The sequence below is a fragment of the Castor canadensis genome, chromosome 4 (assembly GCF_047511655.1).
Source record: "Castor canadensis chromosome 4, mCasCan1.hap1v2, whole genome shotgun sequence".
NCBI lineage: Eukaryota > Metazoa > Chordata > Mammalia > Rodentia > Castoridae > Castor > Castor canadensis.
In genome coordinates, this window is record NC_133389.1 from 185,420,053 (window position 1) to 185,447,757 (window position 27,705).

The 27,705-nt window shown below is 54.0% G+C and overlaps 2 protein-coding genes across 11 annotated transcripts; one reads left to right on the forward strand and one right to left on the reverse strand.

Moving 5' to 3' along the window:
* Positions 1 to 1,802: 1,802 nt before the first annotated feature.
* LOC141422704 (uncharacterized) lies at positions 1,803 to 16,864 on the reverse strand. Of its 9 annotated transcripts, XM_074072279.1 has the most exons (6): positions 9,423 to 15,370; positions 9,206 to 9,265; positions 8,344 to 8,494; positions 7,684 to 7,839; positions 5,240 to 5,383; positions 1,803 to 4,491 (listed from the first exon to the last, which is right to left on the reverse strand). In XM_074072279.1, the coding sequence occupies exons 2-6, from the start codon at positions 9,243 to 9,245 to the stop codon at positions 4,194 to 4,196; spliced, it is 789 nt and encodes a 262-aa protein (XP_073928380.1). In that variant the 5' UTR covers positions 9,246 to 9,265; positions 9,423 to 15,370; the 3' UTR covers positions 1,803 to 4,193. The 9 variants fall into 9 exon arrangements, 4 of the variants coding, with proteins under 4 accessions (XP_073928380.1, XP_073928383.1, XP_073928381.1 ...); XM_074072282.1 differs by lacking the exons at positions 9,206 to 9,265; positions 9,423 to 15,370 and adding an exon at positions 16,646 to 16,863; XM_074072280.1 differs by lacking the exon at positions 9,206 to 9,265 and having other exon boundaries at positions 12,970 to 15,370.
* Positions 16,178 to 27,208, forward strand: Bok (BCL2 family apoptosis regulator BOK). 2 transcript variants are annotated; one of them, XM_074072277.1, is made up of 5 exons: positions 16,178 to 16,400; positions 19,003 to 19,131; positions 24,570 to 24,746; positions 25,087 to 25,250; positions 26,517 to 27,208. In XM_074072277.1, exons 1-5 carry the CDS (start codon positions 16,178 to 16,180, stop codon positions 26,640 to 26,642), a joined length of 819 nt encoding a protein of 272 aa, XP_073928378.1. In that variant the 3' UTR covers positions 26,643 to 27,208. The 2 variants fall into 2 exon arrangements, with proteins under 2 accessions (XP_073928378.1, XP_020013294.1); XM_020157705.2 differs by lacking the exon at positions 24,570 to 24,746.
* The last annotated feature ends 497 nt before the right edge of the window (positions 27,209 to 27,705 follow it).

A 27,705-nucleotide genomic window follows, 5' to 3' on the forward strand; every position in this document is an offset into this window, starting at 1 on the left:
TTCTGCTTCCCGGTGCTGCCCAGGAACTGCTCAGGTGGGGGTCAGTGTCCACAGCTCATCCCTATTCACTAGCTGCCGTCTGTGCCAATGCCCCCCCACCACGTTCCCAACCTCCAACCTGTAGAAACTTGGGGATGTGCTGCTGAGGGAGCCTCCTTAATGCCTGGGATGCCAGTCCCACTTGGCTGAAGCGTGTTGTCTGCCTTCAGTCCCCCAGCTCAGAGCCTCAGTTTCTCCCTCCTGGGCATCACGGGGGTGCAGCAGGTTTAGTCCACTGACACCAGCTGCTCACAGTATCCTTAGCGTCCAGCTCCAAGGCTGGGCACTCTAGTGCAGGAGGCCCCCACTGCATCCCTGCCCTCGACACCAGGGCTGTGGGGAGATGGCTGCCTCTCCAAGAGGGTGCCCAGCCTAGTCAGGGTGCCCACCATGGCATCTCCAGTGTCCAGCTGTTCTGCCACAGAGTGGCCGTCCCATGCCCTGCCTGTAAAGAGATGAATGACTCATGCAGGAAAGGTGAGTAGTGTGTGGCGGCCTGTCCTCCCCAGGTGTGGGCCATGGCTGCTAGGACCACCTGGGTCAAGCTCCTTCACCCACTCCTATCTGCACCCCACCTGGGTGCCCTGAGTTTGCTGGGCATGGCTAAAGGAGTCCCGTGTCCCTCACAAAACCCTATGAGCACCTGACCCAGGCAGACTTACCCCCCACCCACCTGCGTTCTGTGGCCACCCAGTCCTGACCCTCATGTCCACGAAGTGGTCCACACAGGCTACTCAAGAGGACGTGGTGCTGGGGCAGTGACTTAGGGACTGTGGCACCTTCTCTGACCTCAACAGCAGTGAATCCTCACCTTCTGAGATTGAATTTAAATTTGAGTAACATTCAAACCTAATTTGGGGAAGCCTGCTCAGCTGCTCTGCCTCTGTGTCCTACCTGGCCCCCAGAGCAGCCAGTACCTGCTCTCTGGGCACCTGTTGAATCACATCAGGTTCCAAACCAAGCACTTGCCTTGTCCTTCCCCGCCCCACTGTACAGAGCTTTGGGATCCTGGTAGGGCAATGCTTTCCAAATGTGGCTTTAAGAGCTCCACTTCCATGGACCCAGCAATTCCACTCTGTCAATCCTGAGAAACTAGAAAGAATGCTCAATAAAAGGAGACAGCACACACCTCCGATCCCAGCCCCCAGGAGGCAGAGGAGGAGGCTCTTGAGTAGTCAGTGTAGCTCTTCAGTAGGTCAGTGTAGCCTCCATAGTGAGACTACCCCAAAAAAACACAAAAAAACAAGCTACTCAGAAATCAGAAGCATCAGAGTTCAAGGCCAGCCCAGGCAAGTAGTTTAGGAGACCCTATCTTGAAAATACCCAACAGAAAACAGGGCTTGCTAGGCCTGCTTAACAAGTGTGAGGCCCTAAGTTCAAATCCCAGTACCGCCAAAAAAGAGTGAAAAAGGATTTAGCTAAATAGTAAAAAAGTACAAAAATTCAATACTCAGTGTATAGATAATTATGTATGCGTCTGTACAATGGAATACAGTTCAGTCATCAAACTACTATTTACAAAAAGATTATTGGGGCTCAGGGTGTAGCTCAGTGGTAGAGAAGTTGTCTAGCATGCACGAAGCCCTGGGTTTGATTCCCCAGCACCCAAAATATAAGCAAACAAATAATCATAATGACTAGCCAAATGCTGTCAATCTACAATATAAGGTGAGATGAAGAAAAACTGTCCATACTACAGCTCAGCTCCCACTTCCTGTCGCCCCTCTTTCCTTCCCCCTCCCTCTTTCCTTTCTTCCTGTAATTGGATAGAAATAAGTCGAACTATTTATAATGTTTGCCTCACAGTCAGATCATGAGCCTTTTGTGCAAATTCTTCATATTTTTTTCCAAGTTTTATAAAATGAACAGGCAGGACTGGGGTACGGCTCAGCCGTACAGTGCTTGCCTAGCATGTACCAGGTCCTGGGCTTAACACCAGCACAGCAAAACAAAATGCATTATGCTTATGTAGAGGCCACCTCTCAGGGGAGCTCAGCAGACCAGCTCCCGAAGTCCCCTCAAGCAGCAGCTCTCTCCTGCTCCTCAGCGGAGTGAATAACACACAGCAGCTGATACAAAGATGAAACTTGCAAGCAGAATTACCAAGTGTGTCAATTTCCCATTGTGTCCGTAACAAATTACCACAAATTTAGGGCGTATAATACAATGACAGGGCTGGTAGAATGGCTCAAATTAGTAGAGCACATGCCTGACAAGTGTGAAGCACTGAGTTCAACCCCAGTACCACAAACAAAACAAAACGACATCATCGTCTTACAGACGATGTCCAGTGGTGTCAGTGGGATAACATCAAGTGTTCACAGGCTCTTCTACAGGCTCCAGGGGAGGATCCATTTCCTGGTCCTTCTCCAGCTTCTAGAAACTGCCTGCATGCCTTGGATCGTGGCTTTTCCTCTGTCTACAAAGCCAGCAGCACAACAATTCTCCCACCTGCTTCCATTGTAGCATCTCCTTTCTCGCTCTGGCCCTACGGTTTTCTCATTATGAGGACCCTTGTGAGAACACTGGGACCATTGGATACCCTGGACCATCCCCATCTCAAGATCCCCACCTTAATCCCACCTGCCAATGTCCTTTTGCCAAATAAGGCATGTTGGGGGGACCAGGACAGGGGCATCATGGGAGGCTGTTATTCAGTCTGCTGCACTAATCTTTGGAAGAAGGCCAAGGTGGACAGGAAACACTAGCTCAATTGAAGGAAGAATCACCCCTGGGAGATGTGACCGAGAGAGCAACCAGAAGGCTCTGCAACAGGTGTGGATACCCTAGAGAGAGCCAGGGGACATAGTGTCGGGGTGAAGAATGAGCATGACATTAAAAGTGTGAATTGAAGTAAAATAGCACAATTAGAGGATGGAGTAGCAAATGGCTGAAGGTGAGAATCTGCAAGAGATGAAAGCCCAGAAAGGGATTGTCCAGTGTGGACCCAGAAAAAAAATGTCAAAGAAAAATTAAGTGATACAGAGGAGAGATTCACAGGCTCTCACCTCTGCCCACCAGGAGCTCTGGAGCAGCGGCAGGGGGAGGGGCACCAGTGACAGACAGACCGACCGTCATACACACAAACCATGGACACACAGACCACACACAGCCCCTACACACAGACCACAGACACACACACACGTACAGACATAGACAAGTGCACCCACCATACACAGACACACACCAACACCGCAGGCACACACGCACACACAGACACATTTCATATACACGGCTAGGCAGGCACACACACACGCACACACACACACACACACACAAGAAAATTTCCCCAATTCTGAAGAGAGCCAGTTCAGATTAGAAGGGAGAAACAAACTCTTGCCTTGGTGCCTGACAGTTAAATTTCAGAAGTCTAAGGGTAAGCAGGAATCTAAAATCCCGAGATGGGTTCTGTGGGTTGAATATCCCAACACCTGGGATTGTGGCTTTATTTGGAAAAAGCCTTTGCAGATAAGATGGAGCTAAGCTGTAATCATAAAGGATTAGGGTGGGTCCTAAGTCCAGTCACTGGTGTCCTTAAAGGAGCAGGAGATTGGGACAGAGAGACACAGGGACAGAGGGAACACTGCGTGTGATGAGAGAGGCAAGGAGTGCAGTAGGCAGTGCAGCTCTGGGGGTCCTCGGCCACAAGCCAAGGAGTGCCAAGGCTGCAGGCCAGCTCCAGAGCCAGGAGAGGCCACACAGATTCTCCTCTGACCCTTCCGGAGAGCACGGCTCTCTCTGCAACACCTTGGTCTTGGACTTCTGGCCTCCCAAATTGTGGGAGAATAAATAAAGGTCTTGTTGTAAGCCACTAGCTCTGTGGTAACTTGTTAGGAAACTAGTCTAGGAGGGAGGGAAAGCAGGAGGGAAGGTTATGATGGAAAAAAGGAACAAAATCAGTCTAATGTGTACAACTGAAGTGTAAAGACAATGGAGTGACAGTCACCAGTCAGCTGGCCGGGGTCTTTTTGCTCTACCCAGGAGGAAATCACGAGTAGGTGATTCCAGTGCTGGCAGGCCTGGGCCCTCAAGGGCCGGCCCAGAGGATAGACTGGTGGACCCAGAGTTTATAGCTCCAAACTCTGAGACCCAGAGGCCAATTCCTTTGGTCTTTAGAAGCTGGCGACTTGTGGTGTGGTGCTCAGGTGAGCGGTTCATGGCTCTGGGATTGAACCACCAGAACCCCAGCAGGGGCTGAGCGGTGTTACAGCCCCTGAGCAGGCCTTGAGGGTTGGTGTCCCCCCCTCCACAGTGGCTCCTGTTACAGCTTTCAGGCCTAGGGTGTCAGGACCCTTGGCCCTTAAGGCTTGGCAGCTCCTTTTCTGTCTTTCTTCCATCTTGGCTTTGGACTTCAGCTGCTCTCTTGCTGCTACAGCTGCACCTCCACCACTGCTGCTGCTCCAGGGCCACTTTTGGTATCTCCTTTGCATCTTACCAACTCGGCCCACGCTGCTAATAATAAAGATCAAAAGTAGGCAAGAAAAGGACAGAAAGAAGCCTTTTATTGAGCCTAACGTTGCAAAACCAAGGGGCAGCACAGGAGGGTGCCCCTTGGCTGACTAGAAAAGTGAGCAGAGCCAGGTGTCCCTGTCTCATGCCTATAATCCTAGCTACTCAGAAGGCAGAGATCAGGAGGACTGCTGTTGGAAGCCAGCCCAGGCAAATAGTTCTCCAGACCCTATCTCAAAAAAAAAAAAAAAAAAAAAATCACAAAGAAGGGTGGAGTGGCGCAAGGTATAGGCTCTGAATTCAAATACCAGAATCACAATTAAAAAACAAAGGCTGAGCAGCCTTCTTATATAGTCACAAAGGGGGGTGTGGCAAAGGCGTTTGCACCTATCACAGCAGACCTTTATGCAAATGAGGGGCTGTGCTTACACCAATCACAGGCTTTCTCCTGGGTCACCTTGGGAAGTGCTGCCCCTCTGGCCTGGGAGGGAATGGCTGTGGACCCCTCAGATCCAGTTTCTCCAGAGAGGAGCATCAATCTTATTTTGGGAAAGGGCTTCCCAGCCCAGCTATGGGAGGTGAAGCAGTCATAGGGTCAGGTCACTCAGGACAGCCTGAGCCCCGGGTTCCCAGCCCCACTGCTCACCCATGGCTGTGGTTACAACGCCCTTGGAGTTACTGTGGTGAGTTGCACTATTTTCACGACGTTCTTCCACCCCACCTGTGGGAGAGGACATTCCACACTGCCCACCTGTGGATGGGGCTGGTCCACGGGACTTGCTTCAGCCAGTGACAGGTGTGCAGAAGGCTGGTCCTTCCACCGGCTCCAGGAAGAAGCGGGAATGAGAGCAGGTTGTGAACAGCGTGGCAGAGGATCCACAGCGAACAGGGCACCCTGGTAGGAAAGAAGACTCAGCTGCTGCGGCTACTGTGATCCCTGAGCTGTTTGTTACACAAGCCCGAGGTGACTGACAGCTACTTCTGCTCAGCCACTTCCATCCTGTAGCCTTCAGCTGAAGATAGTGGAAAACAGTAAAATCCTTCTTCACTCTTGTCTCCCCTCCCCCCAGCTTTTTTTATTCTGATGGTTTTAAAGCTCTTTGCTGGACATGGTGGTGCAGACCTATAATTCCAGCACCCAGGAGGCTGAGGCAGATGGATCTCAAATTCAAGGCCAGCTATGTAGGGAGATTCTGTCTCCAATAAAGAAATAAATAAAAATGGAAAAAGTCCTTCATTGTCATTTTATTTATGAATTTATTTTTGGTGGGATAGGGGCTTGAACTCAGGGCTCGGTGCTCTGCCAATTAAGCCACACCTCCAGTCCAACTCTGCTCTGGTCACTTTGGAAATGGAGTCTTGAGAACTAGTTGCCCGGGCTGGCCTCAAACCAGGATCCTCCTAATCGCAGCCTCCCCAAATAGCTAGGATTACAGAAGTAATACTGGCACTCAGTCCTTCATTGTCATTTTAGAACGCCAGGAGCCAGGTTTAACTAGGATTGTGATTACCACTGACTGCTCTTGTCACTTTACATCGGCATCTGTGCGGACTTCACACATTCTCAGTGGCTTGTCTGCCTCCATTGGTACTGACAGTCAATCATCCTTTCAGAGAGGACTGTGGGGAAAATTCCCTGGGTCTTTGTGGGTTTGCAAATGTCTTATCTACTCCAGGGGCTTACAAGAGTACTGATTAGGATATATTTGAAGCTATTGGGACAGATCAGAGGGACCCACCTCTCCCTAGCCCCATCCACAGGTGGGCAGTGTGGAATGTCCTCTCCCACAGGTGGGGTGGAAGAACGTCGTGAAAATAGTGCAACTCACCACAGTAACTCCAAGGGCGTTGTAACCACAGCCATGGGTGAGCAGTGGGGCTGGGAACCCGGGGCTCAGGCTGTCCTGAGTGACCTGACCCTATGACTGCTTCACCTCCCATAGCTGGGCCGGGAAGCTCTTTCCCAAAATAAGATTGATGCTCCTCTCTGGAGAAACTGGATCCGAGGGGTCCAGCTGTGGACCCAGGACGGGGAGGGCAGGAATGGGCTGCTACTGACCGTGGGCTCCAGCTCTTCCTTCCTGCACTCCACTCCATGCTGCCATTGGCCAGGCAGGGACCCTCCACCCCCTTGACTTCACCTTCCTGGGAGAAGTCAAAGTGCCCAGGGAAAAGAACTCCCCCAGTGTCCCCCAGCACACCCCACTAGTGGCTGTTAAGGTCTTCCCACCTGTGGAAGGACTGCCAAGGGGAATCCCACACAAGAGGGAGCAGTCAAGGCACATGAGAGCCCCTCAGGGGAAAAAGGGTAAGCAAGGAGCCGGGGAAGTGCCACCCACCAAAACTCCCCTTAAAATGACAACCTCAAAAAGGGCTTCTGTCGTGAGTGGTGCACACAGGGCAACTCAGTTGCTCTTCACATTGAATCCCCACGGGCACCTGGTGATCCTTGGGCAGGCATCTTAAAAAAGGGACCCTCCAAGAGACAGGAGACGGTCCTGTGCATAAAACAGGGAGCAGGGCACTGCGTGAGCGAACACTCAAGGAACAACGACATCGGAATTTAAAATAAGATAGCTATCCTTATCTCAACCAGCAAAACCCCTTGTTCCTTCCTATTATTGCTTATACTTTCTCTTCAACAAAATTAGAAATAAGGGCAAAATAGTTTCTGCTGGGTATTGAGGGGGGGAGAGGGAGGGGGCGGAGTGGGTGGTAAGGGAGGGGGTGGGGGCAGGGGGGAGAAATGAACCAAGCCTTGTATGCACATATGAATAATAAAAGAAAAATAAAAAAAAATAGTCATTATCAAATAAAAAATAAATAAATAAAAATAAAATAAGATAGCTAGTATTTAAAACTCAACAGGAAGATTAGAGGGGATAAAGGCAGCAGGGTGGGGAGCGCGTGCCCAGGCTCCTGGCAACCTGAAGGCGGAAGTGCCCGGATGTGTGACGTAACCACGCGGGCGCGGTCACGTGACCGCGGGGCCGTGGGCCGTGGGGGGACGTCGTCTCCGGTTTCAGCTGGCCGACGGTGCCATCGGGGACCGCTCTGGCCGGGGACAATGCTGCCAGACCGGCGTGTTGCTCTCCCGGTGGCGTCACCCGGGGTGGCAGGGTCGGGCTTGGAGAAAGTTCTGGGCGTTTTCGTGCGGGAGAGCGTGAGCCCATTAGGAAATGAGAGATGACTGACCTCCGACCCACGTCGGGGAGTCCCCGACGTTCACTCAGCCCGATGGCGTGAAGGACGGGCTGTTCAGAGAACACGCAGGAGCGACAGGGCTGCTGTCGTCCCTGCAAGGTGCTGTGGCCCTTGAACTGCGCGGTCCTGAGATCAAATGCAGCCGCCCTGGAAGGGGAGGAGGCGGGGGTCTTCCACACTGGAAAGTCAGCAGCCACTGCCTTCGGCTAGAAGACGGGGCCCCAGGCACGCGGAGTCACTCAGACACCCGGCTGACCAAGCATCCGCGAGCCGCTCTACTACTTTATCAAAAACCCGAGGGACCTTAGTGACCTCTACCTCAGGGACGTGGGTAATTCGCATTAAAAGGCATAATTAACACAGCTCCTCAGCAGGATCGCGGTTTGAAGCCAGCCTGGGCACATAGACGTATCTCAAGACCCTATCTCAAAATAACCCTTCATCAACAAGGGCTGGTGGAGTGGTTCAGGGTATAGGCCCCGAGTTCAAACCCCGGGACCACACACACACAAGCACGCACAGTAAGAGGGCTGGTGGAGTGGTTCAAAGTGGTAGAGCACCTGCCTCGCTTGCAAGTGTGAGCTCAAACCCCAGTTCCTCCCCTCTTCCCCCCAAAAGTGCACAGTAAGTGCATAGGAGAGTGGAATTTACCCAGCAGTTGTCAACCCATGTGATGAAGTCATCGGAACTGTGGGGAATGGAATCGGGCGGGCTGACTGATGCAGGGCCAGGTTCATTGGCCTCTGAGTCTCAGGAAAGGACTGGCTCTTCAGGAAGTGAAGAAACACCACCAACAACCACACTGATTTGGTGAAGAAAAAAAAAAGTAAAATCAATTTTTTCCTTTCCTTTCCTTTCTTCCTTTTTCTGGTGGTACTAAGGATTGGACTCAGGATCTCATGCATGCTAGGCAAGCGCTCTACCACTTTTTTTTTTTTCTTTTCTGCTTTTAGTTTACTTTTCAGATATGTTCTCAAAATTTTGCCTGGTCTGGCCTCAGATCTCTGTCCTCCAGCCTCTGCCTCCCAACTAGCTGGAGCCACAGATGTGCACCACCGTACCCAGCTTGTTTTCTGAGACAGGGTTTTGCTAACTTTTGCTCAGGCTGGTCTTGAACCACAGTCCTCCTGTCTCTGCCTCCCAAAAGTAAAATCTTTCTAATATTCACAAACATGCCTTTTTAAAAAAATCATGTCAGTTCCTGACCCCTAATATATGTCCTGCCCACATATCCTGTGAAAATCCAATAGGATCCACATAAAACACAGAAAGAAACCGACAAAAGTATATGAGAGGTCAAGAAAGAAGCCTGGGGACCAGGTTTGTGAGGTTGAGGTTAAAGCTCTGCTTAAACAAAAGGCCCTCGGACACATTTGTCCACGACAAAGGTACAGGCTGTGCACAAGAAATGTCTGAGGTGACAGCTTGGGAAGAAATATCTGCAACATTCATAACAAGTGAAAGACTGAAAACCAGAATATAAAGAGTACGGAAGCGGGTTGGTGGTGCACACCTGTAATCCCAGCACTTGGGAGGCAGACACAGGGGGTCATGTGTTCCAGGCCAGCCTGAACTACATAATGAAAAACAAGGATAAATGAAGAATATGCACAGGTCAGTGAGCAAAAGAAATAACCCTGGGGAGAGTGGTGGACAGAGAGGTCACAGAGTTCAAGTGAGCGGCCGGCATGCAGGAGACACTCAGCCCTCTGGGACCTGGGGCTGTGCACCTTAAGGCTTCAGGCATCCTCGTCCATCTGTCGGGGATGCTAAATTTCCATAATAGCAAAGGCTGGGAGGTGCTGGATTGGGTCAGTCCAGAGCAGGAGAGATGGTGGCTGCTTGTGTCAGACCGAGGCCACTCTTCTGACCCTGAAGGGACATCTGGTGGGAGAGAGGAGCCTGAGGGGAGGGACCTGTCTGAGGAAATGACTTACAGAGGTGTGAGAACTGGGGAGGAATGTTCCCAGAAGAAAAAACACTAAGTTCCCAAGCAGCTCAGTCTCCAAGGGGATGAGCTTCCAGGAGGCTGAGGGCAGGGGAGGAGGGCGCAGCAGCGTGTAGGCGGGGGCCCTGACCCCCTTCTGAAGTGGCTGGAACCATGAAATTGCATTTCTATGCTTAATTTACCCCGCAAAGAGATCTAAAGTGCGTGTGTGATACTATAAGTTAAGTGTTTTGTTTTCTGAAGTGATGAAAACTTATTTTTCTAAACTCTGTGCTAAATAAATGTTGTACATTAAAAAAGAACAAAGAGAGAAAGAAGGAAGCCTGCCAGAGTCCTGAGGACACGGTGCACTGAAAGGCGGGGTTGGGAAAGGCTCTATGGACCAGGGCCACAGTAGAGAGGGCAGCACTGGGCAGGCGAGGGTGTATTTGGAAAGGAGAATGGAGGGGCTGTGGTGAAGACACAGCCCCCACATGGCTTCTGGGTTGTCCTGTACACCGGGGCCCAGCGTCCAGTCAGTGTAAGCCTCTCCAGACACAGGCTCTATCATGGCCAGAGAGGCCAGGTCCAGTTCAAAATACCAGGCTCGTGCAGATGGCCTCAGCCATCCCCTCTCTTCCCACCACGGCACACTGCACTCCAGAGGCCCCATGAGTCCCATGTCCAGTCCATCCACCCCATCTTGACCACCCACACCTGTCCATCCCGTGCATACCAGTCCATGCTTCTACAAAAGCCCAGTACCCCTGTGAAGAGGCCACACTGGCTCCACCTAGGCGGCTGGGGCTGTATAGACAGGGAGTTCAAAGACTGGGCCTTGTGTTCTGGCAGAGGGGTGTGTCCCCTGCACAGCTGTAGGGGACAGAGCAGTCCCTGGAAAGAGTCTGAAGGTGGTGGTGCCGCTCTCCTTCTGATGTGTCTCCTCCCCGTGTGTCTGTCCAAGACATGCTTTTCTTACAAAGCTGGAATTACAGACTTGCATCCTGCTTGTTACAGCCTGTACTTCACTTCTCCTGCCTGTCACCTGTCACCTGGTGAGGATGTCTTCTGTTGCAACCCGAAGCAGATCTGACCTGAAAAGGACAAACCTAGGGTAGGGTCCCCACAAGCCCACCAGGGTGAAACTTCAAGGCAGGACTGCCTGCTTGGTGGTCCAAATCTGCCCAAGGTGATCCAAGGGGAGGTGTCAAGCTGTCTGCATGACTTCAGTGGGGGAAAGAACGGTGTGAGTGCCATGGAACAGCTCTGAACGAGGCGGTCAGCACAAAGTCCCAGGGCTCCATACTGCTCACTCACCTGCTTGCTGTGTGACCTACAGGCTGGACAGCTGCTTGGCCACCCCTCCACTATCCCCCATGTGGCTTGCTGGTAAGGGCAGTGGTTTTACCCCAGGGTGGGACTCACTGGACTTGGAAAGGGGTTTCCAGAAACTTCCCCAAGACTCCACTGGTAGGAGCGGTGTCTCATGACTGACCCAGGTCTGGACTTTTTTCCCCCACTGTCAGAGACTGAATTTGTGGGGTGTAGACAGGGATCTTTGTCATTATCCTGCACTTATTCCAGGACAGCCACCACAGAGGACCACTGATCTACAGATGGCAGGAGAGGCTGCTGGATCCAGCCATTCCTGAAACAGTGGAAGTCCCTGGACATTTCATTCATTCAAGTCAATAAATCTCCCTATGCCTGAGGCAGTTTGGGCTGGTATAGCACTCAGAATGATTGAGTTCTATTCTGGGGTAACACTGGGGCAGACAGAGGGGTAATATTCAAGACAAGAATGGAAAGAAGGTCTGGCATGATGGCTCATGCCTCTAATCCCAGCCACTCAGGAGGCTGAGGTTTGGAGGATTGAGGTTTGAAGCTAGTCCCAGCAAAAAGTTCTTGAGACTCCATCTCATTCAATAAAAGCTGAGTTTGGTGGTGTGCACTTGTCACCCCAGCTCTGCAGGATTTCAGTCCAGGCCAGCCTGGGCACGAACTCAAGATCCTATTAGAGGGCAGAGGGTAGGGGAAGAAATGACCCAAACATTGTATGCACATATGAATAAATGAAAAAAAAAGATCCTATTAGAAAAATAACTAAAGCAAATAAGATGGTGGGGGGGGTGGTGAGCACCTGCCTAGCAAGTGTGAAGCCTTGAGTTTAACTCCCAGTACCACCAAAAACAAAAAAAAGAATGCAGAGGAAGAATTTTGCAGACAGAACACAAAACCTGGGCCTAGGGATGAGTGTGAGTGAAGGAATGCTGGAAGTCAGAGCATTCTTGGGGACCTGGGCAGGGCTGGGACTGAGCAGCTCAGATCAGCCACCTCTAGGCCTCAGAAGACAGGACCTGGGTGTCCGGATAAAGGTTTGTGGTCACATCGTTTAATCTTCTCTTGATAAACACATAAGTCATTTCCGATTCCTCTGCTACCAACCTTCTGCACTGAGCTTCGGTAGATCAGCTTTGCCTTGGTTTCTGCCTTCTGGACTAAAGGGGCTGTGTCTGTAATGTATGCCCAGTGACTCACCATGGCCACATGGGCAGAGCTCAGGAGACGGCAGGAGCCAGGAAGTCCAGAGTGTGATTCCACTTGGCAAGGGAGAAAATAGGCTGTGAGTAGGGCCGGAAGTTGCCCTGGGGCTACACGGGGGGAGGAAGCAGGTGTGAGGCCCTGGCTTAGGGCTTCAGGCTGTAGCTCTTCCCCTGACAGAGGTACCCTGGGGACCTAGAGTCAAACTCCAAGGTTCAGGACTGGTTAGGCCCAGTCTTTCAGCCATAACTTGGGTAAGTCTCTTTCCCTCTTTGAACTTCTATATTTTTATCTATACAGTACAGGGAATCCTAAGCCTGAGTGCGTGTCTAAGTGCTTTCTGTCCACAGAGCTCAACTCTGCATGAAAGAGTTCATTAAGCCGTTCATACAAGTTTATGCCTGTAATCCTATAATCCTAGCTACCCAGAACTGCCGTTGGGAGCATCTCAGTTTAAAGTCACCCCAGGCCAATAGTTCATCTGCTTTGCAAGTGCTAAGCCCTGAGTTCAAACCACAGTCCCACCAAAAAAAAAAAAAAAAAAACAGTTCATTAAAATGCGCTCTCGGCTGAGTGCTGGAGACTCAGGAGGCTGAGCTTGGGAAGGCTGCGGTTTGAAGCCACTCTCCATCTCCATCTCCAAAAATAACTACAGCAAGATGGACTGGAGGTGTGGCTCAAGCTGTAGAGTTCCTGCTTTGCAAGCGCAAAGGTCTGAGTTCAAACCATCACCGCACCCCCCCAAAGTCACACATTCTACCGCTGTGCGGGTTTTCTGCAAACACAGCTGACAACAACCGAGCACTTACTACAATTATTCACGTGAGCCGGGTCGTCCTCTGTCAACCCCGGGGAGGGTGGAGTTGTTCTCTAGTGGGAGCCGCAGCAGATAGGCTCATGGCTTCCTGGCCTCTGTGCTGCACGTGACAGGTCTGGATAACAATGCTAGGTTGTCCTCACAAAAAGATCTGGGAAGTGTTCTTACACAGATCTGGCCAGAGGCAAAAGTGAAAGATTGGTGTATTTCTTCAACCAATAAGAATAATTCCTCAATGAGCCCTCTCTGAAACTAGAATTTTCACTGTGGGAAGTTTTAAATTATGGACTAAGTTTATTTAGTTGGTATAGGAGTATCCAGATTTTCTATTTCTTCTAGTGTCAATTTTGGTAAATAACGTCTCATTTAAAAATTTTAATTTACTGTCATAAAATGGTTCATACTATGTTCTTATTCTTCTTTTGTGGGGTGGGACTGGAGTTTTGCACTCAGGGCTTCCCACTAGCACAGCAAGTGCTCTTCCACATGAGCCACTGCTCTACTTCCCTTTGCTCTGGTTATTTTGGAGATGGGGTCTCTCAGAGTATTTGCTCAGGTTTGTCTTGAACCTGGATCTTCCTTATCTCAGCCTCCCAAGTAGTCAGGATTACAGGCATGAGTCACCAGCATTGGGTTTATTATCCTTTCAAAGCTTACAGTATTTGTAAAGATGTTCTGTTTTCATTACTGACAGCGGAATTTGTGCTTTCTATTTTTGGTGGTGCTGGGGTTTGAGCTCATGGCCACATGCCTGCTAGGCAGGTGCTGTAGCCAGCCCTTTTTCACGTTGGGGATTTTTGAGGGAGGGCCTCACAAACTATTTGCCTGGGCTGCCTTCAAACTACAACCTTCCTGATCTCTGCCTCAGGCGTGAGCCACTTGGGCCTGGCTTTGAATTTAGTTTACTGTAATTCAGACAGGACACACTGTATGATTTCTGTTCTTTGAAATTTGCTGACCCTTGCTTAAGGTCCAGGATATGCTCTACTTTGATAAACATCCTATGAACATGTTGAAAGAGTGTGTATTTTACAGGTGCTAAGACATTGAAATGTTCTATATATGTGAAGTAGGTCAAGTTGGTGCATTGTGTTGTTCCAACTGTGTGAGGTTGGGTCAAAGACACAGAAACAGAGCAGCAGGACAGAAGAGTCTAAGAACAGATCTTTACATAAGATGCTTTTCAAAAAGTAATGCTGGGTTAGTTGGAAATCTATATGGAAAAAAATGAGCTCTGACTCTCTACCACACCATTAGCGAAAATTAATGTATGAGACTTCACAGATCTAAATGTGAACCTGAAACAAACTTTTTTCTCTCTTTTTCTGGTAGTACTGGGATTTGAACTCAGGGCCCTGTGCTACCTAGGCTCTGCCATTTGAGTGACACACTCAGGCCACAAATAAGCTTCTAAAAGTAAGCGTAGGAGACACCAGGTGTGGTGGGGCACAACTGTAATCCCAGCTACTTGGGAGGTGGAGGTAGGATCAGGAGTTCCAGGCCAGGCAAAGGCAAAATACCCTGAGACCCTATCTCAGAAACAAAAAGGAAGCTGGGCGCTGGTGGTTCATGCCTGCAATTCTAGCTACTTGAGAGGCTAAGATCAGGAAGATCATGGTTCGAGGCTAGTCCAGGGAAACATTGGTTTCAAACACCCCAAAAATAACCAGAGCAAAATGGACAGGGGGTGTGGAGCAAGGGTAAAGTGCCTGCCTTGCAAATGCAGAGCCCTAAATTCAAACCCTAGAACCGCACACACACGCACACACACACACACACACGCACGCACGCACACACACGCACGCACACACATGCGCACACGCACACACACGCGCGCGCACACACGTACGCACACGCGCACACGCACAAGGGCTGGGGACATGGCTCAAGTGGGCTCAAGTGCTAGAGCTCTTGCCTGGCACGGGAGGCTTTGAGGTCGGTCCCGGGTGTGTGGGGGGGAGGGGAGAGGGGAAGCACAGGAAATACCCTAATGAAAAAGCACTGACCACAAAAGCAAACATTGATAAATTGGCCTTGACTATGAATAGCCCCTGCTGAGCAAAAGCAAAAGCAAACCAGAGAAAGGCTATTTGCCACGTCTTCACTAAGGATCCTGAACATATAAAGAACGTCCACAAATCAATAAGCAAAGGATAAGTAACTCAGTGCTCAAAGGGAGCCTGGCGTGAACCCAGCCGGTTGGGGTTAGAGTTGCGTCCTAATGGCTCTGCCACGTGGGAACAGCTCCCCTCCGGCCTCCTTCCCGGGGCGCATCCTGGGAACTCGCTTGGTCCTCCTTAAGCCGGGAGGCGTGGGGTAAGCTCGGCCGTCTCCAGGGCCCCGCCCCCGGGGGCTGCCTTTTCCTTAGAAGGAGAAGCCTCAAGCCTCGCCTCTCGCCGGCGTGCGCCCTGGTCCCCTCGCAGGCACCACAACCCCGGCGAGCGCGCGCGGACCCTGCGCTCCGGGCTCGGGCGTGGACGGGGCGGGCGCCGGGGCGGGGCGCGCGTCCTCGCGGGTTTGAATGGAAAGGACCAGTCCGGCGGGGACGGCGGCGCGCCGCTCCTGAAGCCAGACCTCCATCCCGGCCCCGGTGCCCGCGACATGAGGTGAGCGAGGCGGGCGTGGCGTCCGCGCCCTGGATGCCTCGCCATGGGAACGCCGAGGTCGGGGACAAACACCGTGGCCGCGGGGTGTGGAAGTGGGTGGCCCCGGCACCGAGGGACACCGCCCAGTTCGGAGCCTGTCCCGGGCGCCCACTCGCCAGCGGGGCTGGGGTCCCGGCGGCCCTCGCTCCGAGCGCAGGGCCGGGCGGTGCCCTTCACCCGCGCCCCGCCGCCCCCACACTCGCCTTGGAGCGCGGTGCCGCCGCGGGGAACTGCGTGAATCTAAACGAATGTCACACGGCGTTGTAAAAGGCTTGGGCCACAAATGAAGAGGTCACTCGCAGCCCGCCGCGGCCCTTCCCGAGGGCCGCGCCCAGCCAGCCCGGCCTCCTGGTGCGCCCCGACTCCGCGCGCGGACGCGACCGATCGGGGCGCACGCGGTGGGGACGGCCGTGCCCTGCGCCCGCCGCCCGCATTCCCCGTCTCCGCGCTTCACCGGCCTCCCCCTCGCCAGCCTGGGGAGGGGCGGCGGGGTGCGCCCGACCGAGCGCTGTCTGTCTGTCCACAGGTGCGGCGCCCCCTGCCCGCGTGCCGGTCATGGAGGTGCTGCGGCGCTCCTCGGTCTTCGCCGCGGAGATCATGGACGCCTTTGACCGCTCGCCCACGGACAAGGAGCTGGTGGCCCAGGCCAAGGCGCTAGGCCGGGAGTACGTGCACGCGCGGCTTCTGCGCGCCGGCCTCGCTTGGAGCGCGCCGGAGCGCGCCGCCCCGGCCCCCGGCGGCCGCCTGGCCGAGGTGTGCGCGGTGCTGCTGCGCCTAGGTGAGCGTGTGGGGGGTAAGGGACCCTGGCTGGCGCGTCCGCTTAGCCCGCCCCTCCCCGGAGGATCGGCCTGTCCTTCCCTGACCCGCCCGTCGTGCCATCGGGCCAGCCCCCTCCGCCGCTGGGCCTCGCCTTCCCTGGGGGCAGAGGGGGCTGGCTCGGGTGCCCCAGTCTGTCTGGAATGGCCAGGGCACAGGACGGGCCAACCAGGCCTGTGCTCCCCTGTCCCACCCTCTCAGGCCTACCTGCATGCTGGCTCACATGGCAGGCCCCCAACCCCCAGCTCACGTGCGCAGGGAAAGCTGGATTTTAGACATCCTGGCCATAAACTGTAGGAAGTTCTGACTGGAAAGCAGTCCTTTGGCGACTAGACTGCAGACTGACCCTTGTACTCAGCTGGGCTCAAAAATCCTTTGTGGGACCACGTGTGCTCATGTTTGTTTTGGAGAATAGGTCTTTCAGTTGCTGGCTGAAATCCTCACCCACTGCTGGTTCCCCTCGGTTTGGAGGCCTCCCAGGCCCCCTGGGAAGACTTGTGGGGCACTTGTTTCTGGGGTCACTTTCTCCAAAATCTGGACACATGAGAGGGAGGTGGAGGCAAACTCTGACTCTGTTCGGACTGCCTCACCACAGCCAGACTGGGGCCTGTGGATGTGCCAGGGAAGGGGAGGTGACAGCAAAGGCAAAGCCCTGAACCCAACTAAGTGCCGGTGTCTCATGCCGCTAATCCTAACTACTCAGGAGGCAGAGATCAGGAGGATCGTGGTTCAAAACCAGCCCAGGCAAATAGTTCAAGAGACCCTATCTGGAAATAAACCCACCCCAAAAAAAGGGCTGGTGGAGTGGCTGAAGGTGTAGGCCCTGAGTTCAAGCCCCAGTTCCACAAAAAAACAGAAAAAACAAAGCCCCGAACTGGTGCAGGGGAAGCTAGCTCCCTGTTGGGGTCAGAAGAGAGAGTGTCCATGACAGGAGACACCTGGCCTCGTGGGCTGACTCTGGTATGGGGTGGTGTCCCATCTGAGAACAGGAGGGGAGAGCCCTGGGTATGGAGAGAGGCCCGAATGAGCGGGGGTTGGGAATTGGCCAGGCATCTGGTCTGTTTAGTAGGACTCCATGAGATCTGTGCCCACTGGTTGAAGACCCCAAGGGAGCCTTGCAGAGGGTGCTCTGGAGAGGACTCCTGGGTCCCCTGAAAGTCCCCAGACTCCTGCGTTAGCCCTGGACTGCTATATGACCAGGCCGGCTTCTGTCCCCTCAGACCTCTCTGTGCCACCCTGAGAGCCCTAGACACTTTTACCAGGGCTGGGGGAGCCAGTACAAGCTGAGTGCCTGACGCTGGTCCTCTCGTTAGTAGGGCCTCAAGGCCCTTCTCTACTGCCCAACCCTGCCACATCCAGGACCTGGTGCTCAGCTGACAGACAGCTAAAGGAGACCCCAAAAGGAGGCAGCTTGGATCTCAGGGTTCTCGGTTTTATTTCATTTGCTGCATTCTGCTGTCCCAGGGGCTCAGGGTGAATTCTTCCATGGTCTGGTGTTATCTCTACAACCTCCAGAGTGCCCCCAAGTCCCTCGGACAGCCACAGACACGAAGCAGCCTAGGCTGTGTCCCCACAGCCAGTCTCCCAGGGCCAGTCCTCACAGGTCCCAAGAGTCTGTGTTTGGGAACAACCAGGCCAGCCCTGGGAATTTCCATGTCATGCCCTGTCCCCTGGCTGGCCCCTTGGTTCTGCTCTGGTTAACTTTAATTAGGTAGATGGGGCACAGCCGGCCTCCGGAATGATGTGGGCACTCTTATCGGTGGGTTGGTCCACTCAGCAGCATTTCCCTGTTTGCCTTGGCTGGGGAAGTGGCTGGACCAGGGACTCCCAATCTGAGTCTGTTGGAAACCCCAGCCCTGTCTTCCTACTGTTTGCCCTTGGCTGGCAAGGGTGCTGCAGCACACAGGCAGGCCTGTGGGAGGCATTTCCTCAGCTGGAGGAGGGAGCAGTTGGGCTGACAGGGTGCCACATCCAAACACACCCACTTGGCACCAGGAGTCCAGGTTGTGCTGGGTGGAGCTCATGGCCCAGCGCCATGGCTCAGCCTCTCCAGGTCAGTTTACTGAACCATCCATCATCAAGTGATGCTGAAGCCGGAGCCAAGACTCCCTTGTGAGGCAGCCAGGGGGAGTTGCCCACCTGGGTACAAGCCCCTCAGCCTCATGGGGGTCTCCCCGCTAGCCCCTCCACAGGTAAGGGTGTGACCACCTGCCCGGTCCCTCCTGCTGCCTGAGCAGCTAGGCTACTTGTATGAGTCACCCAACAGGCATGGCCCATGCGCTCCTCTGCAGGATTCCCACCCCACCGGCCTAGCCAGCTTGGCCCCAGGGCAAGGGTGGCACCACAGGCAGAACTGGGGGTCCCCATAGCACTTCCCTGGTCTCTTTGTCCCTAGGGCCCGAGGATGCACAACTGGTGGGGGGTAACAAGTGAAGCCAGATGGGGAGAAGTGGGGATGGGGTGGAGATCAAGCCTGGAGGTCAAGTGAGACCATGGTGTCAAGGGCAGTTGTGGCCACGGAGGCTGAGGTGTGGTGGGCTCTGACCCCCAATGTGTTCACACAGGGGATGAGCTGGAGCAGATTCGGCCCAGCGTGTACCGAAATGTGGCCCGCCAGCTACACATCTCTCTGCAGTCTGAGCCCGTGGTGACTGATGCGTTCCTGGCTGTGGCAGGACACATCTTCTCTGCAGGTAGGACTGGTCAGCCCATCCAGGGTACCCCAAGGAGGGCTAGCATTTGTGGGTAAGGGCAGGCTTGCAGGGAATGCCAAGTGCCTTGAATCTGGGGTCCTCTGGAGCTGTGTAAACCACAGCCTTTTGTGATTCTGAGGGCTGCTGGACCCTGGCTTGTCAGGTTGTCGAGGTCCAGTATCCGCCAGGGCTGCACGTTCTGCAGGGCTGGGGACGCGCACTACCTGGGCTGCGGGGGACGTTGGCCAGATGGGGCTGGGCTGCCACCGTGAGGCTTAAGCTCCACAGCGTGGCGCTAGATCCCAGTGGGGTGTGTCCAGAAGCCAACATCCCAAACAGGGTGCTGGGACATCCTAGGAGACCAGGGGCACGCCTGTCTCCTCTCACTGTGCTCACACTCACCTGCAAATCTCCTGCTCAGAAGCAGGAGACAGCAGCTTCTGGAGCAACTCCTGCAGCCTCCTCCCACTTGCCCTTACTTCAAGTCTGACTCTTGCTGCTCTGTTCTGTACACCATGAAAGGCTTACAGGGCACTGAAGGGCTTGTCCCCAAGACCTCCTCCTGTCGTCTGTCCCCTCCTTGAAACCCTGCTGGACATACTTAGTCCACATGTATGACATGTGGGAGGCAAGGGTCCAGGCTGGGCTGAGGGGCATCATGTGACCAGGGCTAGCCAATTTTGGCCCCTGCACAGTGAGCACAGGGGTGAGGAGGCTGGGCTCTGGGGAGCAGGTGGGTATGTAGGCAGTGGGGTGGGGAGGTAGGGAAGATGGGCGGGGGTACTGCACAGAAACTGGTAGTGAAGTCACAGCCCCTCCTTTGAGGGTGACCAGGCAGGCGCCTGGTGGAGGAGGCAGCCAGTGGAGCTAAGGAAGGAAGCCAGGACTGAGCTGCCAGGCATCCTGGGCTGAGGATCACCCTCACCCTCCCAGGGGCTTTCCTGCTGACGCTGGCTGTGGGTGGCCGTCTGGGCGTCTGTCTCTAGCCTGTCAGGCAGGCCGGTTTATGAACCACAGGCTGGATTTAGAGGGAACATTTGCTTCTGGGAATGGAGCTCTGGCCTGGTGGCTGTGAAGCAGGGAGGAGGGCTGGGGCTCTGGGTGGCAGAGGGTGTGAGCAGGGGATTGGGGCTAGGGCCAGGATGCAGTAGCCCCACCCCCTTCCTGCCCAGCCTTACCCAGTGCAGGACCAGCCTGAGCAGGGAGGCAGTCCAGAGAGGTGCTGGCTCGGGGAGGGGAGGGTGTCCCATGGGGATGGACAGAAGAGGGACCCTGGGGGTCTGATGACAGGGGAAACATGGGTGAGGAGGGGAGCCATGGAGATGAAGTGTGGCCAGCCAGCTGGCTAGGGACCAGGTAGTACCAGAGGCCTTCCTCCCAAAAAGTGGCCTGCTTCTTTCATAGTTTAGTTTGAACCTGTGGTTTGTGTTGGAAAACTGGGGTAAAGCCCTCTGAGGTCAGCAGCCCCCGCCCCAGTTCCTCAGGCTTGCCCTCTTGTGTCTCATGGCAGTGTTCACATCCCCATCTGGTCACTGTGGCCTGACTTGTGGGGAGCCAGGCAGGCCTGGGCCCAAGGCAGCAGCCCTCATTCATGGACTGTGGGGCCCACAACAGGTTTCTTAACCTGTGAACCTCAGCTGCTTATATCCCTCAGACCAGCTTGTGGCTGTACCCACTCACAGGCCAGCCTTGATCCTTCCCAGTTCTCGTGGTCTTTAGGCCCCTTTTGCCTATGGGGCAAGTCCCAGCCCTGAGGTACCACAGCTTTGCACACTCTGACCCTTGGGGTGGTCCTTCTCTGGGGGGTACAGGCCACCACGTCTTGCTTCTGCAGGGAAGCCTGCCCAGCCTGCATCTTCTCTGGCTCTGGTCAGGACAGGAGCTGTGGCTGGTGATGTGGGCGGCTTGAGAGCTGCAGGGCAAGGCTTCGTGCTGGCCCCTCCTTGTCCCCAGCCCCAGGTGGCAGAACAGCTGAGCTGCTCAGGAAGGGGGAAGGCATAGGCCAGCTGTTTCTGGCTGTGTTTTCTCCTTGGATTTCAAAGTTCCTATGAGTGTACAAGCTTACTTTCCCTCTCTGATTAAAAGTTAGCAGTGGCTTTCATTTCTTCTTCCTGATTTTAAGAGCAAATTATTGTACCACAGAAAGATCAGAAAATACACAAAAAATATGGAAAGTACTCTTAAAAATCAATGCTAATGAGACACTCCCTTTAGAAGATTGGCGAAGTCATTTCTCCAACGAAGATGTCTATGTGACCAGTAAGCAGCGCTGGGCTGTAGCTCAGTGGTAGAGTGGTTGCCTGGCAGGCTTGGGTTCTGGGTGCCACGCTCAGCACTGCAAGAAAAAAGGGCAAAACGCCCCCCCCCCCAAAAAAAAAAAAGAAAAAGAAGAGCACGTGAAAAGGTGTCCGACGTCGTCAGTCACGGGAAATGCAAGTCAGAACCACTCCACACTTCCAGGTTGGTGGGATGGAAGGCCAGGTAACTACAGACAAGTTAGTGAGGAGGTGGAGGAGCCAGAACCCTCACCTATGGCTGTGGCTGTGGCTGGTGGCAGTGTGAAGTCAGCTCCAGTTCCTCAAATGCTCAAACATGGAGTCCCCATATAATCTGCCAGACCTCTTAGGTGTAGGCCCAAGAGAAAGCAAACCTAGGTCCACACAGAAAATTGCACACGAGCTGGGAGCCAGTGGCTCACACCTGTAATCCTAGCTACTCGAGAGGCAGAGGTCAGGAGGACCACGGTGCCAAGCCAGCCCAGGCAAAGAGTTTGCGAGACCCTATCTTAAAAATTCCCAACACAAAAAAGGGTTGGGGACACGGCTCAAGTAGCACAGTGCCTGCCTAGCAAGCTTGAGGCCTTGAGTCCAAACCCCAGCACCACCAAAAGAAAAAGAAATTTGCACATGAATGTCCATAGTAGCACACTAGTCATCACAGCCAAACGGTAGAAACCACTCGTGTGTCCACATGGCTGTGAAATACTGCTCAACCACAAAGAGGAGCGAGGCCAGGCTGCAGTGTTAGCTGAACCTCTTGAGAGACAACTTGTATGTTCGAGACAGATGGAAGGCATTGTATGATTGTGTTTGTAGCAAATGTCTGTAGTGACGAAAGCGGAATAGAAGCGGCTGGGGCTGCTGGGTGCCTCTGGCTCACTCCTGTAATCCTAGCTCCTCAGGAGACAGCGGTCAGGAGGATTGAAGTTCGAAGCCAGCCTGGGCAAATAGTTCGCAAGACTCTTATCTTGAAAAATCCATCACAAAAAAGGCTGGTGACTTGGCTCAAGTGGTAAGAGAGTCTGCCTAGCAAGGCAAGCGATAGGCCCTGAGTTCAAAGTCCAGTACTGCACAAAGAAGGAAGGAAAGAAAGAAAGAAAGAAAAAAAGAAGTGGGCTGGGCTGAGGCGAAAGGGAGAGTGATTGCCAACTGGGACGGGTTTCTTTTAGGGTGATGACATTGTTCTGAAGTTGACAACTTCACTTTACAAAGAGTAACTTGGTGATGGTGTGAGAGCTCAGTTAAAACCAACACAGAAGGCAGGACCTCCCCCAGGCCCAGGACACCACCCGGCGGGCTCCAGACAGGCATGTGTTCGCCCCCACGCGGCACTCTTCTTTAACGGGACACCCCGATCCTCTGTCCACGTGAGGGCCTCAGAACGAGGTATTCTGCAAGCGACACAGATGGCCCGATGCCAGGTCCCGAGGCCCATCTATGTGAACTCTCACGTGAGCCAAGGGCACACAGATGGGAGCTGTGACTCGGGTGCCAGTGACGCGGGGATGGGCTAGCTTAGCTGGGATTTGACTTGGATTTAGTTAGAAAGAACAGCAGTGGGAGCTGGGGCAGGGAGTGACGTCGTTTGACGTCAGGATTTTGTTTCATTTCTCTTCGTTAAGGTGAAACTCACACCCCGTTCGTACGATTAGCCCTCCGAAGCGTACAGCTCGGTGGTGTTTGGCACAGTCAGTGTCGTGAGGAGTTCTTCACTCAGGGGGGCACCCTGTGCCCACCAGCTTAGCAGTCACTCCCTGTCCCCCAGCCACTGCCAGTCTGCTATCTGGATTTGCCTGGTCTGGACATTTCGCACAAAAGGACTCATAGTCCACGTGGCCTTTCCTGTCCGCGTCTTTCACTTCGCGTGGTTCTGAGCCTTGTCGGTGTGTGGTTCACATCAGAACTTTGATTCCTGTTCGTGGCCGAGGGTTACTCCGTGTGCCCATTCACCCACGGAAGGGCGTCTCGCTGGTGTCCAGCTTTAGGCTGCAGAGAACACTTGCGGACAAGTCAGTGACAAGAGGTGACAGTGGGCTGAGGGGATTCCGTAGTCTTTGTGAACACTGCTTCTTAGGCTGGCTGCCTATAGGACTGGGCCTGCCTGTCTGCTCTGTGGCCCTTCAGATGGCCCCCAGGACCAGGACCGGGCACTGTGCTCAGCAAAGCCGAGGTCAAGCAGTACTGACCCTTGTTGACTTTACAAGTTCTCAACACCTTAGATCACGATCTACTTCTCAGTTTTTATTTTTTATTTTTTGGTGGGACTGGGGTTTGAACTCAGGGCCTTGCTCTTGCCAAGCAGGCACTTTACCACTTGAGCCACTCCTCCAGTCTATTTTTCTGTGATTATTTTGGAGATGGGGTCTCCCAGACTGTTTGCCTGGACTGGCCTCGACTCACAGTCCTCCAGAGCTCAGCCTCCCTAGTAGCTAGGATTACAGATGTGAGTCACCAGCACCTGGCTACATTTTGTTTTAATTTGCCTTTCTGATTGTGAAAGATAGTGAGGGCAAAGAGTTTTCACTTTTACGTATGTCTGAATGTGTTGGTATTTGTACCTTGTAATGTGTTTTTTTTTTTGGCAGTCCTGTCATTTGAACTCATGAGCCAGCGCCCCTCCCCCACTTCTTTTTTTTTTTTTTTTTATGGTACTGAACTCAGGACCCATGCCTTGAGCTACTCTACTGGCCCCCTATTTTTTTTGTGATGGGTTTTTTTTTGAGATAGGGTCTTGTGAACTATTTGCCTGGGCTGGTTTTGAACCACCATCCTCCTGATCTCTTCCTCCTGAGTAGCTGGGATTATAGGTGTGAGCACTGGCACCCAGCTCCCTCTCTTTTTTTTAAGACATGTTTTTTCTGTAGCCCAGGCTGGCCTCAAATTTTCTATCGTCCTGCCTCAGCCTCTCACCTGCTAGGATTACAGGTGTTCACCACCATGCTTGGCTTTTTTAAAAAAAATTTTTTTTTTTTTTTGGTGGTACTGGGGTTTGAACTCGGGGCCTTGCATTTGGTAGGCAGGGCTCTGCTATTGAGCCACACTCCCAGCCCTAATCCTTGTCTTTCGTGAGTCACGTTCTGTGCCCCTGCGTTAAGGAATGCATCATGATTTGCAGGTGTCCTTTCCCCACACCACTGTTCATCTGTCTTTTCCTCCGAGGCGGCCCGTCTCAGTCCTGGCTCCCAGGAGGTCCGTGGTCTGGGGAAGACTCCTCTGGGGGTCCAGGCTTCTTTCTAAACTGTCCTGCTGTCCTCACGGCATGCTCCAGAGGAACATACAAACCAGGGATGGATGCACCCTTGAACTGGTCCCCTGATTTTGTTGTCCAGCATCAAGGTAGCCGCCTGTGCCTGGCTGCACTGCCATCCCTTTTATCAGACGTGGCTGGGCAGGTTTCATCATGGGCTTGGGCAGGTACGCAGTGGCGACTGCCTACTTCTGATGGGCAGGACTAGCACTCTGGAGATGATGGGCAGGCCTATACTAGGTGGTCAGCTGGCTGGGGTGTCCCCGGCCCCCTTGCTGCTATCCCTGGTCACCAGCTGACGGCAGATGGGCAAGCAGCTCAGGGAGAACAGCCCTTCACCTGACCTGTGGAGCCCTTGGTCCCCTCTGGACTGGAGCCTGGGTCTTGGTGGGCTTGCCTCCGCTCACCAGAGACGGTCTCACTTTGCAGGCATCACTTGGGGCAAAGTGGTATCCCTGTATGCAGTGGCCGCTGGACTGGCCGTGGACTGCGTGCGGCAGGCCCAGCCTGCCATGGTTCACGCCCTGGTCGACTGCCTGGGGGAGTTTGTGCGCAAGACCTTGGCGACCTGGCTGCGGAGGCGTGGAGGATGGGTGAGGCCTGAGTGTGTGCACATGCCGGGTGGAATGAGGTGGGACAGCTGAGCACTGCTGCAGGAGCAGAGGGGAGGACACCGGGGACACAGGGCAAGGGCTTTGGGGTGCAGGTGAACACTGGGCTCATACCTGCTGCCTGGATCCCACGCTGACATGTTCCCTGACACCCAACTCAACTCCTGCCACCCTCCCCAACTAAAGACGTGCTGCCCCAGAATGTGCCAGGCAGAAAGTGGCCAGCAGAGGTGGCCCTTGGCCTGGGAGAGGCAGGACTCAGGCCCCTCAGAAAGAGATCTCAGTACTGCCCAGAGCCGCCTCACCTCCTCCTTCAGAGGAGCCCAGCTCACCTCAGAGGAGGGGGAAGCGAGACCCAGGGAGGGAGAGTCAGACCCTCCCACTGTCTCTATGCCTGACTGCCCACCAGCTGGTCAAACCCCAGGTGCTGGGCCCTGGGAACAGAGGGCAGGCCGGAGCAGAGGCGTCAGACTTATCACCTGTAAAATGGGCGGTGGGCAAGCGTGTGACCTGGAGTAGCCAGGGGGAGACAGCTCAGTCCCTTCTGCAGGGCGTTTGGCCTGAGGTCTCGGGGCTGAAGTGAAGCGGCTAGCTGGGGCTGTGGACTCATCTGAAGGCTGGCCTGGGGTGGGGAGAGGGTACCGGCCCCAGGACTACTCATGTAGCCAAGGCCTCGTGCCCTGCTGCCTGCTTCCCTGTGGAGCCTGCCATGGAGCTGGGTGCTAGGGCAGCCAACAGGGAGGACGCTGATGGGCATTACAGCCAGAGTCCAGGCTACAGGGGAGACTTCGTTTCTTAGCAGTAGACAGGAACGAGATGCCAAGGACTGGACATTTACTCCAGTAAAAAGCCTTGGGCTTCTGGGAAACTCAGTCCCTGCTCAATTCCAAGAGAAAGGTTTGTCCTTCCCGGCAGTCCAGCTCTGTGGGCTCACTAGAGGGACAACACTGGGCTACTTGTAGCCCCTGGGGGACAGCTGGCCAATGGGGTTGGCACCAGGCCTGGGGATGCTGGCAGAGCCCTGGAGAGGGCATGTCAGACTTCTTTTCTGCGCAGCCTTGTCCACCTCCTCCCCTCCTTTTCCCTGACTCCCAGGCGTCCTGCCGGGGCTTCATTCCCACTGACCACAAACGTTCTTCCCTAAGCAGTTTCATGCTTTCCCTCTGTGACTCGGTGGACATCCTAGAGCAAGGTGTTAGGGGTCTTGAGGGCCTGGCGTTGCTCTCTAACTGTTCCCTTTCCTCCCAGACCGACGTCCTCAAGTGTGTGGTCAGCACGGACCCTGGTCTCCGCTCCCATTGGCTTGTGGCCGCAATCTGCAGTTTTGGCCGCTTCCTGAAGGCCGCCTTCTTCCTCCTGTTGCCAGAGAGATGAGTTGCCCATTTGGGCAGGGGCTGCACCAAGGCTCCCTTGCAGCACCCAAGCCAGGACCCCCATGTACCTGGAGCCCTGTTCCTCTGCAGACCCTCATATCTGGGACGGATGGGGGGGTGCCTTTCCTGAACCTGGAGTTGCTTGTGGTCTGTCTCCAGAAAGGGTCAGCTCCAGACCCTAAAGGAAAGTTTCTGGCAACACCATGCTCATATTTGATGCCCCAGGCCCCACCCCAGGAAGGGGCCATCTCAGGACACGAGCTGGCCTCCGTCCTTGTGGGCAGCAGGCTCTGCACATGTCATCTGAAGGTGACTCTGGCTGGGCCAAAGCTGGAGGAGCCATGGGCTCTCATAGGCCACAAAATAGGGCTCGTGTGCTGGTTGCTTAGGCCATTTCTAGAGGGAGAATGTGTTCCCGACCCATGCTGGGTCCTTGTGTGGTAGGGACCAGGAGTGTGGAGCTCCAGGCCAGTTTGCTTGACCAGTGAATGCCAAGATCCTGTGGCCAAGAAGGCCGGACTGGACCCCAATAATAAAAAAGCTTTACCCAGTGGAGGGCAAACAGGACCCTGGCTCTGCTTTCCTTGTGCCTGTCCTCATGGGAAGACTTAGATCTGAGGACGCCAAGCCCTTTAAGGTGCACTAGACGCCCAAGCCACCCCGCAGCCGCCCTTGATGGCTACAGTTCCCCAGGCCGGGCACACACAATGGACTCTGGCACCCCCACCAGCCCAGTGGCATTAGAGGGTTGCCTGCAGAATCTCTGCACCAACCCTGAGGCTCTGCCTGCCCCAAGCAGCCTGCCCTTCGAAGCCACCCCACTAAGCTCTCCTGCCAGCCTGAGTGCTGGGATGGGCCACATGCCAAGCAGAGGAGGGTCCTGCAGAGACAGCCTGGAATCATGAGATGCTCACATCCCACTGGAGAGCAGAGAATGGTAAAAAGTTGTCCAGACTGTCATTGTCATTTTAGATAGTCACCCATACTACGTTGGTGGTCTACCTAGGAAAGTGAAAGTGTGGAGTTGTCTGAGAATTAATGAAGGTGAAAGTTTCTGGGACTGG

Bases quoted from the DNA above. Each gene is read 5' to 3' on its own strand.
- Bok (XM_074072277.1), top strand. From the start codon at position 16,178: ATGGAGGTGCTGCGGCGCTCCTCGGTCTTCGCCGCGGAGATCATGGAC. The intron at 19,132-24,569 runs GTAGGACTGGTC...TTTTCCTCCGAG, and splicing joins AGGACACATCTTCTCTGCAG to GCGGCCCGTCTCAGTCCTGG. The intron at 25,251-26,516 runs GTGAGGCCTGAG...CTTTCCTCCCAG, and splicing joins TGCGGAGGCGTGGAGGATGG to ACCGACGTCCTCAAGTGTGT.
- LOC141422704 (XM_074072279.1), bottom strand. From the start codon at position 9,245: ATGACCCCCTGTGTCTGCCTCCCAAGTGCTGGGATTACAG. The intron at 8,495-9,205 runs GTGTGCACCACC...TCACCAAATCAG, and splicing joins CCCAAGTGCTGGGATTACAG to TGTGGTTGTTGGTGGTGTTT. The intron at 5,384-7,683 runs GTCAGTCATCTC...CTTTCCTACCAG, and splicing joins CTCCCCGACGTGGGTCGGAG to GGTGCCCTGTTCGCTGTGGA.